The sequence below is a fragment of the Bos grunniens genome, chromosome 28, assembly GCF_055505025.1.
Source record: "Bos grunniens cultivar Pamir isolate PY7600 chromosome 28, Bosgru_T2T1.0, whole genome shotgun sequence".
Taxonomy (NCBI): domain Eukaryota; kingdom Metazoa; phylum Chordata; class Mammalia; order Artiodactyla; family Bovidae; genus Bos; species Bos grunniens.
In genome coordinates, this window is record NC_141192.1 from 30,431,179 (window position 1) to 30,450,280 (window position 19,102).

General features: G+C 39.1%; 1 protein-coding gene across 50 annotated transcripts in view; it reads left to right on the top strand.

Annotated features, from left to right (window-relative positions):
- Positions 1-19,102, top strand: part of ANK3 (ankyrin 3) — a 759,198-nt gene that overhangs the window by 675,286 nt on the left and 64,810 nt on the right. For all 50 annotated transcript variants that reach the window (XM_086382383.1, XM_086382396.1, XM_086382405.1 and 47 more), the window contains one exon: positions 18,450-18,661. In XM_086382383.1, the coding sequence (XP_086238509.1) occupies positions 18,450-18,661 (212 nt within the window). The remainder of the gene's footprint in view (positions 1-18,449; positions 18,662-19,102) is intronic.

The window sequence follows — 19,102 nt, forward strand, 5'->3', positions numbered from 1 at the left end:
CATGACTACAGGAAAAACCATAGCCTTTACTAGACGAACCTTTGTTGGCAAAGTAATGTCTCTGCTTTAGAATATGCTATCTAGGTTGGTCATAACTTTCCTTCCAAGGAGTAAGCGTCTTTTAATTTCATGGCTGCAGTCACCATCTGTAGTGATTTTGGAGCCCAGAAAAATAAAGTCTGACACTGTTTCCACTGTTTCCCCATCTATTTCCCATGAAGTGATGGGACCGGATGCCATGATCTTCGTTTTCTGAATGTTGAGCTTTAAGCCAACTTTTTCACTCTGCACTTTCACTTTCATCAAGAGGCTTTTGAGTTCCTCTTCACTTTCTGCCATAAGGGTGTTGTCATCTGCATATCTGAGGTTATTGATATTTCTCCCAGCAATCTTGATTCCGGCTTGTGTTTCTTCCAGCCCAGCGTTTCTCATGATGTCCTCTGCATATAAGTTAAATAAGCAGGGTGACAATATACAGCCTTGACGTACTCCTTTTCCTATTTGGAACCAGTCTGTTGTTCCATGTCCAGTTCTAACTGTTGCTTCCTCACCTGCATACAGATTTCTCAAGAGGCAGGTCAGGTGGTAGTGGTGTATATATGTCCATCCCAGTCTCCCAATTTTTCCTTCCCTTCTTTACTCCCTGGAAACCCTAAGTTTGTTTTCTACATTTGTGACTCTATTTCTGTTTTGCAGATAAATTCATTTGTACCATTTTAGACTATATATGTAAGTGATATAATATGATATTTGTCTTTCTCTCTCTGACCTCACTCAGTATGACAATCTCTAGATCCATTCATGTGACTGGAAACAGCATTATTTCATTCCTTTTATGGCTTAGTAATATTCCATTATATATATATATGTATAACATCTTCTTTATCCATTCCTCTGTCGATGGACATTTGGGTTGCTTCCATGTCTTGGCTATGATAAATAGTGCTGCAGTGAACACTGGAGTACATGTATCTTTTCAAATTATTGTTTTCTCCAGGAGTGGGATTGCTGGATCATATGGTAGTGTTTACTTTTTGTTTGGGAAATTATTATTTCCATCCCTTTTCTTTTATCTCAGTCTTCTCCCAGATTTTTCTTATAGATTTTTTATTTCTCCTGGATTCTAATCAGTTTTTTAAAAATGAGGTTCAGGCTAATGATTGGAGTCTTTGTTGCTTCCAGTGTCTTTTTCCTTGATCTGGTAAGACAGGCCTAAAGCAAGCATGTCACCTTCTCATATACACCTTCTTCGGGCTGTCTAACCCTTAGAATCATAGTAGTTTTTCTTAGCAGACATTGTGAATAGACTTGTTTTGAGAGTGGGTACTTGGTATAGTGTTTTCTTTTTAAAATGTTGAAAGAGAGAGAGGTAGAGCAAGCTCACCATAAAGAAAGCTAACCTTTATAATAACTTGCTAGTCCCTACACATCCAGCAACTGCTCTACATAGCGTTTTTACTGGAGATCTAATTCACATACTATAAAATTCACTACCTTCACATTTAATTCACTGGCTTTTAGAAAGCATCTAACATAGGCTCTCCTGGTTGTAAAGTGTGCGTGAAGGAGCGACACAGACTCGAGGGTGTCTGAGGGACGACTGTGGACAAGCTCTTGGATCCCATGAGCCTCTGTTGCTTCTGCAAAGTGGAGATTACCTTCCTCAATTCACAGGGCTGCTGTTAAGAAAAAATAATCATTATGTGAATCACTTTTCAAATACAGCCCTTGTTACTTACTCAGCCCTTGATACATGTCAGCTATTGTATCTGGACATAATTGTCACTATTATATTCATTCCATAGAAAAATATTGTCATACCAAAGGTTTTGTATAAGACATGGTGAATCACAGCCAGCCAAGAATTTTAAAATGTCTTTACAGCAAGGTAAAGGGAATCTAATCATTGTTGAGAGTCTAGCATTCACGAGGCACTGATGAATGCATTTATATATTAAAATTTTAAGTGAAAGCAAGGTAGGTAGTTTTAACCCTACTTTATAGATGAGGGAACTGAAGTTCAAGTAAGTTAAGTAACTTATAAAAAGTTACCCCAACTAAGAAGCAGCACCAGGGTTGAAATCTATTCTACCTGTTTGCAAAAACTTTTAACTATTCCACTTATTTTAGGAACATGTGTCCTGTGGAGAGGAAAATAAACCAAAAAAGAAAAATTCCTGCAAACCTCTAGATTTCAACATTGAGAATAGTCACTTTAAATGTTATACATGGAGCATTTCAAATCCACTTGAACTGTCTCTTAGAAGCTGAGCCTTCTCGTTCTCCCAGAAGCTGCTCAGCGGCAAAAATAAATAAATAAATAAATAAATGTTATACATGTAATAAGTATATAGTAAATATTTATATATAATATTGATATTTATATCCTATACCATATACAACTTCAGATAATTTTTGATGGATGGGAACATGCAGTGGTGATTAAGATTTCTGATTTTTGTTACCTTAATTGATTTTGCAGCATGAAAGTATAGTCATTCTTTTGTATGGAAATTTACAAGAAAACACAATCAAAGGTTTTAAAAAGAATAAATCCTAAAGGAAAGAGCTGAATTAGCATTTTGAAAAGAGTAAAAAAATATGGATGATTCAGGCAAAAGAAATGGAGAGAATAAGATAAATGGGTTTTCAAAAAAGGATAGTTTTTGATTGTTTGTTTTAAGGAAAATAAAGTATTAAAATATTTTCATGTATCCAGTATTTCTTAAATGCTGTTGTTGATTACCAGTTTTTTAAAGTAGCATCCTCTACACAAGGATTTTATTTTACTTTTAACCAAGAGCTACCTTGATGATGTAAGCTGCTGAGGGCAGGGTATGTGTCTAAATAATGTTTGAGCCACCAGTACTGGGCACAGTGCTGACTTAGACACCCACCCACTGGGCAGGAGGAGGAACCATCGCATAATATGTAGCTCTAGAGGAAAGTTCACATCAGTCTATTTCTCCTACCCTCAACTTCACTAATGTTAGTCTCCAGGGGAAAAAGTTAAAGGGGAACATTTACCTTGAGGACAGTTCTGAGAAAGTATTTTAGGAAGAATATTGAATATTCTAAGAGAATGTTGTCCAGTGGAATTTTCTATAATGATGGGAATATCCAACAGTAATCACTTGGAGAAGGCAATGGCACCCCATTCCAGTACTCACTAGTAATCACTAGTCACATGTAAATCTTGAGTACCTGAAATGTGACTAGAGCAAGTGAGGAAGGTAATGTTTAATTTTTTTAATTAACTGCAAGCAGCCACCATTGTGGATTCTAAAGTATGTTCTTCATTTTTGAGCACATATTATAGTATATCCTATCAGGCACAAGCGGATTTTTTTTTTTTTTTAATTTTAAAGTTTCTTGATGGAATGGATTTTTAAGATCTCATGCTGACATGTCTTCATTTTGTTTTCAACAAGCTAATTTTCAAATAGGAAGTCTTCCTATCTTTGCTTAGACAACTGACTCCCCAAACACTACCATACTAAGGGCATCTGTGTGATGTTTTAAAGATACAATGATACAGCCCTCTGTCCTGGATTCTACATGCTATCTTGGAAATAGTGGATAGAGTTGCTTTGCTACATTTTTAAAGACCAGATAAACTCTGGTTCCATTTTAGACAATTAAAAGGAAATGTAAGTACTTCCAAGTTTAAAAAAATCAAGCACTGGAGGCCACAACAGGAAAAATGAGGACTATTATTAAATTTAAAAGTAATAATAATGAAGGAACCAAGACACACATTTTATAACTGAAACTTAATTGATCAGATTTCATACCCAGCTCAAGAACCACCTACCACCACTCTTGTTCTATCCCCAGAGAAACTTCGTTTTTACTGGAACTTCCCTGCCTGAAAATCAGGCAAAAATAAACATGAGTCTGTCTCTAAAAATCTAACCCTTCTTTTTCCTTTAAGGTCCAAGAGTTCTTGTGGGAAGAAAAGCCTGAGGTTTCATGTTATTTTCTACTCTCTCCACTCTGTCCCCTGGATAGCTGTTAATTAGCAAGATAAAAATAGTACATAAAATAAGCCAGTGACCGTCCTTAAAGGAAAAAAGAGATAACTCATCCTGCTGCTACTGCTGCTGCTAAGTCGCTTCAGTCATGTCCAACTCTGTGCGACCCCATAGACAGTAGCTCACCAGGCTCCCCCGTCCCTGGGATTCTCCAGGCAAGAACACTGGAGTGGGTTGCCATTTCCTTCTCCAGTGCATGAAAGTGAAAAGTGAAAGTGAAGTCGCTCAGTCATGTCTGACTCTTGGCGACCCCATGGACTGCAACCTACCAGGCACCTCCGTCCATGGGATTTTCCAGGCAAGAGTACTGGAGTGGGGTGCCATTGCCTTCTCCGATAACTCATCCTACTATAGCTTTATTTAACCTATTAATTTCCCCAGTTTGTAATCATTAGACCTTATCTGTCATCTATGGGAAATGAGCCTTGATAATACCTGTCTTATTATAAATGTCTCATTTTAACCCTCTTTTCCATAAATGAATTCTGTTATTTTATAACTAACCTATATTCTACTTTTATAACTAATCCTAGTGTACCCCCTTCTCTGAAAATCTTAAAACCCAAGTGTTTAGAAAGCATCTTAGCCAGTATTTTGATCAGTGATATATATATATATATATGTACTCTTTCTTTTTTACTAAGCAACCCAATTATAAAGATTAGGCTATGGTTCTATAGTATTTTTAAAACTTGCAAAACCTTTCGGTGTGCACAATCAAATTGTAACTCCAGGGAAGTTGGTCAGTCAGTTCAGTCGCTCAGTCGTGTCTGACTCATCGCGACCCCATGGACTGTAGCCCACCAGGCTCCTCTGTCCAAGGAAGGCAAGTCCAAAGAGGAGGGGAACTTGCACAATGGAGTTTGGTCATTAGGGTTATGAACTGCGGATGTCACACAGGCTGGAATTCTCGTCCTGGCTCCACCACTTACTAGCCCTAAGCCTCTCTAACCTCGTAGAGAACTAATGGGGAATGCATGAGCTGAAATATGTAAATTTCATAGCACAATGTCTGACACATGGGAACCACACTCAAAGCTAGCCATACACACAGTTGCCATGTACATACAGTTGGGCAGGAGAGCAAGCAGGGGCAGAAATCTTGCCTCTTCAACTTGCCAAGTCATGTGCTCTGACACTGGCCTTGAGGTCAAAGGGTCATTTTTATCTTTTTTTTTTTTTTTCAAAAGTACTGTCTAGTTAGCATGCCATATACTTGGAGGGCTGTGTCCACTTCAAGTGGATGCCCGTTTCCAAATCACACAAGGACACCACCAGGGCTAGTGGAATCCCATCACCACCACCCATTCAGGGAAGAGTAGGTTGACAGATCTAGACTTCCAAAATTTGGACTCTAAAACTAGTTGTTTTTCTGTAATACTCCCTCACCTCTGTATCTTCTCAAATGAAGGATGCCCTATTCAGTCGCTAAGTCATGTCCAACTCTTTGTGACCCCATGCACTGTAGCCTGCCAGGCTCCTCTGTTTTCTCTGCCTCCCAGAGTTTGCCCAGATTGCTCATGTCCACTGAGTCAGGGATGCTATCTAACCATCTCATCCTCTGCCACCCCCCTTCCCCTTCTGTCTTCAGTCTTTCCCAGCATCAGTGTCTTTTCTAGTAAGTCAGCTCTTCACATTGGGTGGCCAAAGTATTGGAGTATGTTTCAGCATCAGTCCTTCCAATGAATATTCAGGGTTGATTCCTTTAGGATTGACTGGTTGGATCTCCTTGCAGTCCAAGGGACTCTTAAGAGTCTTCTCCAACACCACAGTTTGAAAGCATCGATTCTTTGGAGCTCAGCCTTGTTTATGGTCCAACTCTCACATCTATACATGACCGCTGGAAAAACCATAGCTTTGACTATATGGACCTTTGTCAGCAAAGTGACATCTCTGCTTCTTAATACACTGTTTACATTTGTCGTAGCTTTCCTTCCAAGGAGCAGGTGCCTTTTAATTTCATGGCTACAGTCACCATCTGCAGTGATTTTAAAACCCAAGGAAAAAAAAACTTGTCACTGCTTCCACTTTTTCCTCTTCTATTTGCCATGAACTGATGGGACCAGATGCCATGATCTTAGTTTTTTTTTTTTTTTAACGTTGAATTTCAAACCAGTTTTTTCACTCTCCTCTTTCACCATCATCAAGAGGCTCTTTAGTTCCTCTTCACTTTCTGCCATTAGAATGGTATCATCTGCATATCTGAGGTTGTCGATATTTCTCTCAGCAGTCTTGATTCCAGCTTGTGATTCATCCAGCCTGGCGGTTTGCATGATATACTCTGAATATAAGTTAAATAAGCAGGGTGACAATATACAGCCTAGTTGTACTCCTTTCCCGACTTTGAAACAGTCAGTTGTTCCATGTCCAGTTCTAACTGTTGCTTCTTGATCCGCACACAGGTTTCTCAGGAGGCAGCTAAGGGTCTGGTATTCCCATTTTTTTAAGAATTTCCCAAAGTTCGTTGTGATCCACAAATTCAAAGGTTAAGGCTTTAGCATAGTCAGTGAAGCAGAAGTAGATGTTTTTCTGGAATTCCCTTGCTTTCTCTAATCTAACAAATGTTGGCAATTTGATCTCTGGTTCCTCTGCGTATTCTAAACCCAGCTTTTACATCTGAAAGTTCTCAGTTCACATACTGCTGAAGCCTAGCTTGAGGAATTTTGAGCATAACCTTAATGTGAAATGAGTGCCATTGTATGGTAGTTTGAACATTCTTTGGCTTTGCCCTTCTTTGGGATTGGAATGAAAACTGACCTTGTCCAGTCCAGTGGCTAGAGGATGCCTATAAACATGCTTTGTGTGCAAGAAAAGGTGACAGAAGTGTCATTTGCTATTTAAGTTTTCCATTATGAATCAAGGTACCCTCTTAATTCTTGTACGATTCCAAAAGACGTGATGTGTATTCAGGAAAGACGGTCACTGCAGAATAAGATGGAAACGAGTTCTTTGTGGCACTAGCAAGCTCAGGAACAAAGGCATCAGTGATTATGCTAGTGAAGCAGGTGTGTTAGCAAAGTTCTACTCAAAGAAGAGGCTAGAATGACACAGAGGACAGTTGCTCTGGGTGTGAAGAACCTGCTGTTACCACTAAGGTATCACGTAGCAGGAGCCACTTTTCTATCTGGCAGCAGACATAAATCTTGCTCTAGCACTTGTTCACTGGTGTTTTCTCGGGAGAGAAAAAGGTACCGCAAAACAAAAGTACTCATTCTGCTCCTGCAAAAGCATCATCTTTCAAGTGCAGCAAATTGAATCCACTTTGAAAGTTTAATTAACACCTTACTTGAATTAAACTAACAAAGTTCAATTCACCATGTTTAAAATTGTGCTTCCGGTGAGAGGGGATATGGGGAGAGGGCTGGATTAGGAGTTTGGGATTAGCAGATACAAGCTACTATATATATAGAATCGGTAAACAACAAGATCCTACCATATAGTACAGGGAACTATACTCAATACCCCGTAATAGACTCTAATGGAAAAGCATATGAAAAAGAATATATATATCTGTCTGAATCACTGTGATGTACTGCAGAAACTAACACATTAGAAATCAACTAAAGTTCAATAAAATAAATCGAATAAATTCAGACCCCAAAGGGATGGTGTATAGTTTGTGGTTATACTGGACCTGGGAGTAATATTTATTAGTAAAAGAATCCTTCCTCCTTAGAGGTCTTAAGAATTGAAGAGTTTGAGAAATGCTCAGTCCTGGACTGACCAATACAGTAGCCACTAGCTACATGTGGCCAGAGAGTACCTGAAATAGGGCTAATACAAACTGAGATGTGCTGCAAGTATAAATATAAAATATACCAGAGATATGAAGATTTAGTACCCCCCAACATACATCTCATTTATAATTTCTACATTAATTAAATGTTGAGATAGTAACATTTGGGATATACTGAAATAAAGAAAACATACTGTTAAAAATAATTTCTCCTGCTAAGCACTTCAGTTGTGTCCGACTCTGTGCGACCCCAGAGACGGCAGCCCACCAGGCTCCCCCGTCCCTGGGATTCTCCAGGCAAGAACGCTGGAGTGGGTTGCCATTTCCTTCTCCAATGCATGAAAGTGAAAAGTGAAAAGGAAGTCGCTCAGTCGTGCCTGACTCTTAGTGACCCCATGGACTGCAACCTACCAGGCTCCTCCTATTCCTCTTTAATTTTTTAGTGTGGCTATTAATTTTTTAATTATATATATGGTGTGCATTGTATTTTTTTAGACAGCACTACCATGGACAGTAGTAGATTTTGCTTTATACATAGTAGGTCTTAAATCTATTAGATTTTAAAATCAAAATCATTACTACCTGAATATCAAAAGCATGCTTTGAAGATATGTGAATTTTGCTATTATTTTAAAATCCCAATCACTGTATTGGAACAAAATGTTGCTGAAGTTCTCCAAACAGTATTACAGCACTAGGAAAATATTTCCTCACTTGTTAACACTGCTTAACGTTCAGATGAGAGCAAATAAAATTTTATGGTAATATGTTTTAGATTAAATAATTACATATATTCTTTTCCTATAAATTGAAGTAGGAAAGGAAAATTTATACTAATTATATAGCTTAACAGAAAATAAAATGTTCATAATTTATTGTCTAACTATATCGATCATATATTAGAAACATGCTTTTCAGTTAAAAATTGCTACTTTGGTTCTTTTCAATTGAACTGATTTTTACTTTATCAACCATGAGACCTAACAGTGATCTTAAATTGTCAAGTTAGATCGTAGAATCAGTAGAGCACTGAAAAGTGGAGTATGTAGCTTTATGTTGCACACAGCACCACCTGTTGGAGAAATCTATTACCAATTTTGAAAAATTCTGGAGGAAAAAGTAAAAACTGAACTTAACCAAGTCAGGACTTTGGTTGGAGTGTAAAGAAAAAAAAAAAAAAAAATAGAAAAAGCATGCTAAGAAACTATTAATTGAACCATAACACAACACTAACTTGCTCTCAGTCCATTGCCGTATAAAAGTTACTTTAAATCAATGGAATGATGCCCACCATGCACATAACTGGACCAGAGCAATTCCATCACCCCTGCTAGTCAGGGAATAAAAACAGGACCAAAGCAGATGAGCAGTACCAATGCCAAGTTTTATACACGTCTGTGCGATGGACTTGCTAGCAATTCCATGTCTTAATGAACCATTATTGGGTTCAAAAATGACATCAGACATCCTGTCACAGATGTCAGGTGGGGGCCTCAGCGCCCTCCAGGGACACTGAAGGAGTGTGAGAGACTGGGCCGTATCCTGCAGTGCCTTCGGTGTCGGTATGAATGAGGCCGACTTGCAGGTCTAGGCCCCTCGGAGCACAGTGCACTTCCATGTTTGAGCCACATGCTGAGTTACTGACTGGTGTTTAGCTTTAAGACATTATATCCGATCCTGATTTTGAAGATAGGATTATATTCATTGTTTCTTGTCTGGATATAGTACCAACGGTTAAAAGAAGGGTTGAGGAAAGTTATATAAGGGGGCTAATTGCTTAAAAGGCTTTTTATTTACATAAATAGAAAAGTAATCTAATGTGGAAGAATATTTTTCTAGAAAATAACATGGAGAAGCAGATGCAAAGAATACGAGGCTTCTGCAGTCATAGCAGAAAACCTTAGAATGATTGATTATTCCAGCGTGGCCAAACATGCCCTCCCTGACTTCTCTTCCTCCAGGAAGCATTCCCTAAAGCCCAGTCTAAGTTAGACCCACCTGGTAAATAGTCTACGGCACCTGGCCTGTCTTCTTCTGTAAGCAGCTTTGAACTTTGCTGTCTTCATGGTAGACTGTAAAGCTCATGTGCGCAGAGAATGGCTCTGACTGGTGACAGTCATTATGCCCCACGTACGTAACAGCTCTTAGCAGTGTTGTCTCTTCATCATAATGTGTTGACCGAATGAAGAAATGAATGACTTTTATCCGGGCATGTGCTGCCACTCTCGGTGATACATTTCCTCAGTAATTTAGTGACCCGTATCTAAGAGAGAAAGCAACTTCTAAACGAATGGATGCCACAAATGAGGAGAGGGGGGTCTGGGAAGCAGGAAAAGGGCATGTAATGATTAGAAATTAGTTTTCTAAAAATTAACTTCAAGATACAGGGTCATTAGAAATTATAGGGATTGCTAAACCTGGAGGGAAAACCAAACAGATCTGTCATTGTTTCCAGACATTCTGCATCATTAGCCCTCAATTACTTGTGCAAATCTGAATAACAAAGGTCTCTACCTTGGTGTAAAATAATGCTAATTCAGACAGATGAATAGCAGATGCCAGAATTCAGTGAGTTAAATTACTAAAATTATGGGACCTTTCTGTACAATCTTTGCAACTTCCCATGAATCTAATTTTTCCAAAATAAAAATTGAAAAAGTTCCTACTATGTTTTCTTTGAGGAAGAAGGGTCAAGTTTATAATTTGAGGGTTTTTTCCTGTAACCTCACAGAGGGCTTGTTCCAAAAGCTGCATGTTCAGATGGAGCTGAACTTTAGTTCCAAGAAATGAATGTCTATAATTTTCTGAAATATTTCAGTATATTACAAGTGTGCTATTGCTCCCCATATTCTATGGAAAAAAAAATTTTAGTTCCTCAGTCATGTCTGACTCTGTGATCCCATGGACAGTCGCCTGCCTGGGTTCCTCTATCCATGGAATTCTGCAGGCAAGAATACTGGAGTGGGTAGTCATTCCCTTCTCCATGGGATCTTCCTAACCCAGGGATTGAACCTAGGTCTCCTGAATTGCAGGCAGATTCTTTACTGTCTGAGCCACCAAATTTTATAGCCAGAGTTAAATACTATAAGTTTATCTTTTATTTCCCTCATTTCTCCCAATTTATCTGCTACCTAAAGTTCTGTTATTGGGAAATTTTCTCTTAAAAACTGAATGAGATTAAAATGATAGCAGTTCTGATTTATACACTTATAGAGATGCAAAACAGAAATGGTGTGATTTTTCTTTAAAAGAAATCCAAAGTTAGATCTGCCACAGGCAGGCTCTATGGCTCTCCTCTATCCAAGGTTGTATGACCTTGGAAAGAATATGCAACCTGAGTTATGTCAACAGAGCTGTGCTGGGGGTTTTGTATCATTTATTTGTCATATCTATTGCAGAGGAAAATTTCTTATCCTGATCTTATAAACAAGTAATGTAGGGCTCAGAGTTCAGCAATCTGTCCAAAGTCCAAGCTCACTGGTTTGAGAACTGGATTTTAACCTAAGATACTTGTCTACAAAAACTTTCCACAGACCCATATGAGCTAGCCTGCCCTTTTGAATTCTGATATTCTAAGACTCCATTTTTTTCTCACCACTCATTATTAAATACTCCATTCTTAGAAGAGCAAGCTAAGAGAACATTCACATGACCAGAAATGAAACCCCAGATACAGAAATCATCCTTTGTGAAACCTTTAGCTTGCATTTCTTCTGTAGACTATTCACTCTCAAACCTGCAGATCACAAACAGCCTTTAGAAAACAGATTCCATACAGGAAAGAGAGTCATGGACTCATTTAACCAAGTTATCAAGACATTTATGACATGCATGTAAGAGTGAGGCCAAACTGATCAAGGTGATCGTTTAAATGCTTTAAGAAAAACTTATTTCGTGGGCATGTGATTTCAGTTCTGTTATTTATGGTTCATTGTATTATGACCTTCATAAGCATTCATATTTGCCAAGCATTTTATGATCCTTCTTGCTCCGTTGCAAAATCTCATTTGCAGAGAATGCTGTCACACCTTTTACCAAGAAGGAAACTAAATGAGTTACAAGGTACTTAAGAAATGTATCATTCATCAGCAAGGCAAGAATGCTGGAGAACATTAGCTTCCATTTCTCATTCCACTGTCATCAGAGCTTTCTGCTTCTGGAGTGAGCCAATAAGAAGTCATGTCATCTTTTGGATCAGGGTGTTTGCATATCTATCCACTAAGTGAAAGTCGCTCAGTTGTGTCTGATTCTTTGTGATCCCATGAACTATACAGTCCATGGAATTCTCCAGACCAGAATACTAGAAGCTTCTCCAGGGAAGCTTCCCAACCCAGGTATTGAACCTAGGTTTTCCGCATTGCAGGCCAATTCTTTACCAGCTGAGCCACAGGGAAGCCCAAGAATACTGGAGTGGGTAGCCTATCCCTTCTCCAGGGGATCTTCCCAACCCAGGAGTTGAACCGGGGTCTCCTGCATTGCAGGCGGATTCTTTACCAACTGAGCTATCAGGAAAACCCTGATACCCACTACTCATCCATTTATCATTATCTATTCACTACTCATTATCTATCCACTACTTATCTGTTTATCAACCACTAACCAGTGGTTCAGTGTTAAAGAATCTGCCTGGCAAGCAGGAGATGCAGGTTCGATTCCTAAGGCAGGAAGAGGCCCTGGAGAATGAAATGGCAACCCACTGCCACTCCAGTATTCTTGCCTGGGAAATCCCGTGGACAGAGGAGCCTGGTGGGCTACAGTCCACGGGGTTGCAAAGAGTAGGGCACGACTTAGTAACTAAACAGCAGCGGCAGCAAACCATGTGCTAGCAAGCCCACAAACTGTGTTATATAGTGATTGATGTCCATTGTCTGTGTGGTTTCGTCCCTTCTCCCACCTGGGTCTTAGCTCTAAAGCAGACCAGCTAAGTTAATTTGGGCAAGTCACTTAACCTCTCTGAACTTCAGACACTTACTTCACCAAAATGCTATGTGGGCAAAATAGTAATTGACCTGCCACAAAGTAGACATGCAGTAAGTGTAAATTTTAACCTTCCTCGTGGCCAAACCGATTTCAGAACTCACCTTTCTTTTCCCTTTGATGTCGGTGTATGTAAGAGAGAGAGGGGAAAAAAAAAAAAACTTTACTAGTAACAGATTTAAAAGAGAGGGATTCCAGAGTCCTTTCATTGTGCAGGTATTAGAATCATCCTGAAAAGTAAGAAGATTTTAATATTTTTTATGCCCTTGTCTCCTTTAATTCTATAGCTATGGAGTGGTTTAGTATTTCCTTTTAAAAATCATTTAAAACTAATAGATATTTATTGTTCCCCCATAAGTACCTCTTCTCATATTGAAATGTCCTTGTTTTTCATGGGATCCTGTTGTAATGTTTTTAATAATTTGGGGTCTGGATACTTAAAGACAGATACAGGGCAAGAGTCTACTAAGACTTTGCTTCTCAACTATGTCAAGTCATAAAGTCACCTGAGTTGAGTAGGGAGGTTTCAGGGTCCATCCCTGGGCTCCCAACTCAGAATCTCCATTACAGAAGCCTAGGAGTCTCTGCTATTAACACATAACACTGTGTTATCTCTGATGTGGCCAGTTTGGGGGCACACTGCTCTGGGAGCTAGGTGACAGAGGAATTGCCAACAGCTTTAAAAGAGATTGAGTACAGCACAGAGGGTCCCTGAGCACTGGCAAATCCTAAAAGATGCCAGAAACTGACCATGAAGCTCCTCCATTTACCACTCTTTGCTGCATCTGACAGGTACACCGCACCTAGTTGGAGTTGCCTAGTGCTTCACGCAAGGTAATGTGGCCTAAGTGTGACAAAGTGACCTCCGTTACACAAAGTGGCAGTTCTTCCTAAGCCCACTGCATTTGTTTCCAGGGGCAAAACATCTGTTTCTACCTTGTTGTTTTTCAGTCACTAAATCGTGTCCAACTCTTTGCAACCCGTGGACCGCAGCATGCCAGGCTTCCCTGTCCCTCACTATCTCCCTGAGTTTGTCCAAGATCATGTCCATTGAATCGGCGATGCTATGCAACCATCTCATCCTCTGCTGCCCTCTGTCTTCTGCCTTCAGTCTTTCCCAGCATCAGGGTGTTTTCCAATGAGTCAACTCTTCGCATCAGGTGGCCGAAGTGTTGGAGCTTCTGTTCCAATGAGTATTCACGGTTGATTTCCTTTAGAATTGACTAGTTTGATCTCCATGCTGTCCAAGCTACTGTAACTCCTCACAAATGTACATGCACACACAAACAACACTCAAAAACACGAGCAGCTAAGAAGTACACATTATCACAAGTGCCCAGAAAGATGTCTTACTCCTTCCAGTGGATCCAGACTGACTGGAGTAAGCTTAATACTCACAGGATACACACTTGTTACATTTCAGTTTAGGACATCTGTCTTGTTTGAAGGGTGTAATTTCATGGCAGAGTCCATGTAAATTGCTTGCACTATGTGGAATCATGAGCCATTTCTAAAGGAGGACATAATCATAGCTTTGAGACAGAAGGAAAAAAAGAATCTACTTAGCTGATGGTGATGAGTTGCACAGCAGTTGAAACAAACTATAAGAACTTTCTCAGTTGGAGCAGACATTATGAACTCCTCTGGGAATTCAGACTTTTTAAAATAAGCCAAATCATGGGAAAGGAAATATATCTGCTCTGAATGGAAACTTTTATTCTCTGTCAAGTGCTGAATAGGTGAAAGCTTGCCCGGAATATTTTCCTGAACAAACTCTTGGATTCCTTCTTGTTTTTTCTATAGTAGGCTTTTAAAATTATTATTATTATTTACTTTTGTTTTCTTTTTCTTCACTAGAGACTCAGTATTTAGGTTTTGATAGAGCAGAGGGGAAGGAGATGGTTAAAAAAACAAATGTTGGACCAAGATTCCAGTTCCATCTTTGATCTGGGTTGACCCTGTTTCTCTCCTAGTTAACAGTTAACTTGGTAGTGGTTAATCTGTAAAATGAGAATATGTCACTGATCCAATTACCTAACCATCTGTTTTACCTTTCTACACATTTCTATGTAGAATATGCCATAATCTCAGCCCTGTGTCTAATAGAGGAGGCAGACGCGTTCACAGTGGAGCGATGGTAGGCAGGTACTGTAGGTGTCAGGGGAAACGAAAGGAGGTTTCTGTGAGTAGCAAACAACAAAACAAAAGCAATCCCCTCCCCAAAGTGTAGGGATTGTAGCGATTAAAACCAGCCCAGCATGCAAACCCAAAGGTAACCCTCTCTTATTCCCCACCCTCTCTTCACTTCACCTCCAACTCCAGTTCCCAGTGCGAACAGCGTAGAAGGTTTCTTCTGCAAATTTCTCTTATAAAAGTATACCAACATAGATCATGCTTTTCCTCTAAAAAGGATCATACTATGCATGTTGCTCCACATCTTGTTTCTTTCCTCACTTTACACACATGTCAATCACTACCTGTCTGGCTCCCTCCTTTCCTCGCAGCTCACCTCTAACGCCACCTCCTCAGAGAGGCGTTTCCTGATCCTGCACCCATTAGACTGTACTCCGCCTGCGGCCGTGACTTTAGTTTGCTCTCTGCTGCACCCCTGGTGACTAGACCAGGGCCAGCACACAGTGTGTCCTCAGTAAATCCTTGGGAAATGGATGGATCTGAATCCTCCAGTCACTTGCTGTGGGAGTGAGAGTGTGGATGAACTGATTTATCAAACCAGTGCCCTTACTGATGGGCACACAGGCTCTTTCAAGCTTTAATCGTTGAAGCAATGCTGCTTTGCCTGTGCTTATCAGAGAATGTCTTCCCTGGTGGCTCAGACGGTAAAGCGTCTGCCTACAATGCAGGAGACCTGGGTTCAATCCCTGGGTCGGGACGATCTCCTGGAGAAGGAAATGGCAACCCACGCCAGTATTCTTGCCTGGAATATCCTGAAAATCCCATGGACAGAGGAGCCTGATAGGCTACAGTCCATGAGGTTGCAAAGAGTCGGACACAACTGAGCTACTTCACTTTCATTTCCCCTTTATAAAAGTCAGAAAATGGGATTGCTGGGTCCAGGGATAGATGCATTTTCATTTTGAATAGAAGATGAGCAATTACACTATCAAAAGATTATTGCTATTCACACCCACCAGCAATGACTGAAAACATCTGTTTTCCTCCAATTTTCTCTGAATATTATTGGTTTTTAATCTTACCCGGAGGTGGGTGTAGCAGGAGGTTGAACTGTGTTTGAATTGGTATTTCCATGTAAATTACGAAGATTGAATATTTTAATAGGTTTATTGGCCGTTTTCTGTGAATCGCCTGTTTATAACATTTTGCCCGTTTGTGCTGGTTTCTCTGTCATCTTGTCAACAACTTGTAGCTGCCGTTAGTATTGAGCATATTAATTCTTCATTTGTTGTGTGGCTGTTACCTTTCCCAGCCTACCTTTTGTCATTCGTTTACTATTTTTGCCATAGAAAGCGTTACATTTTTATGCAGTCAAACTGCCTTTTACAAGGAGCTTAGCGCAGTGCTCTGTTGTGACCCAGACGACTGGGATGGGAAGAAGGTCCACGAGGGAGGAGGTATATGTGTAATATAGCTGATTCACTTTGCTGTGCAGCAAAAACTAACAAAGTTAAAAACTAACTAAAGCAAAAACTTCCCAATTAAAAGAATTTTTTTTAGGAAATAAATGTTATTTAAATTTTATAAAACTGCCTTTTCGGCCTCTGAGTGTCCATTTTTTAACTTTATATTTAATTGGAGGATAATTGCTTTATAATATTTTATTGGTTTCTGTCATATATCAATGAATATGATTCAGGAAATGAATCAGCCATAGGTATGAGTGTCCAGTTTTGAATATGAGAGTTTCTCCTATCCGAGGCTAAAAGATACTCTCTTGATTTTTTTTTTTTTTTGGTGATATTTTAATTTTTAAGTAATTAAGTCTCTTGTCCAAAGGGAATTTTTATTAATATATGGTAAGGTATAGTGATTGAGCTTTAGCTTTGTTCTTCCAAATAGATTTTCAGTTATATCAACATCATCTTTTAAATAAACCATCTTTTCCTGACTGAATTAAAGTTTAAATGTATGACTTTGATTTAAATATACTAAATACATAATAATAGATATATAAAAGTAGATATATATGGACTTAAGTATATACTATATATATATGTGTGTATGTGTACACATATGTGAAGGTAAATCTATTTCTTGATTTTATTTTGTCTCCCTGACCTACTTGTTTATTCTTATATATTTCTTATACATATTTAACGTCTTTATATAACTCTTTTATTATGGCATTTATAAGTTTGCAAATTTTATAAATTTCCCCTTACAATCTTTTCTAAAATACTTTTCTACTCTTCTTAGTCTCAAATATTATTCTGTATGTTGTTTAAAATCATTTATTTTCATTAAACCTATCAGAATTCTGCATAAAGTTGGGCTTTTGAAAGAAATCCATTTGGCTTCACTGTAGGAAGTGGACTGGAGTAAGGGGAGGCGAGGACAGGGAGATGGTTAAGGGGTGGTGTCGGTAATGTGGGTTTCCTAGTGGCACCAAGAGATAAAGAATCCACCCGCCAGTGCAGGAGATGCAAGAGTCGCAAGTTCAATCCCTGGGTTGGGAAAATCTCCTGAAATAGAAAACGGCAACCCACTCCAGTATTCTTGCCTGGAAAATTCCATGGACAGAGGAACCCGGTGGGCTACAGTCCATGGAATCACAAAGAGTCAGAGACCTGGTTGAGACAGGGTCTGAACCAAAGGGATGACAGGAGAGTACACCATTTCCAAAAGAGAACCAACTGGACTTTGATCTTTGGATATGAAGTACAAAGGAAAGTCAGTCAAAGCTAACAGACTGGAGGACTGGGCAAGGTGTAAAACAAACCGCCCACCAGAGTTAGGACTTCAGGGCAAGAAGTAGGTTTGCAGGTGAACAGAAGGGAAGAAGATGTGTCCACTCGTAGGTACATTGAGCCTGATGGATGAAGGCCATTGATGAGTAGACAGATAGTGGTGATGATACAGATAATTTGGGTAATTTAAAAATATTTTAGGGACGTCCCTGGCATTCCAGTGATTAAGAATCCACCTTCCAGTGAAGGACGTGTGGGTTCAGCCCCTGGTCAGGCAGCTAAGATCCCACATGCTTGCAGCCAAAAGAACAAAACATAAAACAGAAGGACTATTGTAACGAATTCAATAAAGACTTGAAAAATGGTCAACATCAAAACAAATATTTAAAAATATTTTAAAGAGATTTTCAAATAAAGTTCCAGAGTCTTTCACACATAGTGAGGTACTTACTTTCTTGTGAGGCCCTTCTATTTTATGACTCATTCTTTGGGCAGTTGAGAGCATTATTATAAATAATTACAGAATTAACATATCTCTTCTTGAAGAGCAGAAATTTGTCCATTTGTGGCAAAAGGCCAGTTTTTGAAATGTTTATTCCTCTTTAGTAGAAATATTTTTCTGCATACAAATAGCTTTATAAAATATTTTTGCAAAGTTTAGTATTATTTTAAGCTCACTATAGTTTTCTCTATATCATAAAGCTCTGTTTTGACTACTGAATCTAAATAATAGCTGTCAGAATGACACATCGGTTTGTCTCAAGGTATTGTGTAGGTAGGCTTATTCTCATGGCTTTTTCATTCACTTTTTCTTTTCAGAACTTGACAGCCTGGAGGAGTTAGGGAAAAAGCGCATCTGCAGGATCATCACTAAGGATTTCCCCCAGTATTTTGCAGTGGTTTCACGGATTAAGCAGGAAAGCAATCAGATTGGTCCTGAAGGTGGAATTCTGAGCAGCACCACTGTGCCCCTTGTCCAAGCTTCTTTCCCAGAGGGTGCTTTAACCAAAAGAATTCGAGTAGGCCTCCAGGTAATGTTCACAAAAAGTTTTCTCCTTGGTACACAGAGAGAGCATGTGAGCATGTTCTGCTCTGAAACTGCTGTCATGACTCATCCTAATGATACATTGCTAACTGAAGCATTGGGCCATTGGGGGAATCATCAATCTATTTTAAATAAAAAGTATAAAGTTAGCTAAGAGGCTTATCAAAATAGGTACATATTTTAGGGGTTTTCTGTTTAGATGTATCACTTGAAACATCTTTTTTTTTGTTTGTATGATTAAAAAAAAGATGAAAGATCTTTTTTTTAAATCATAGGTTATTGTTTCAGTAATGTGGAGCAACAAACAAACCATATTGCATCTGGTTTATGATATGCCACATCACAAAAATCAGTAATAGTGAAACTTGCAAGCTTTCAAATTTTAGTTCAAGCAAATCATAAATGCTGGGTTTTATCCAACCAGTTG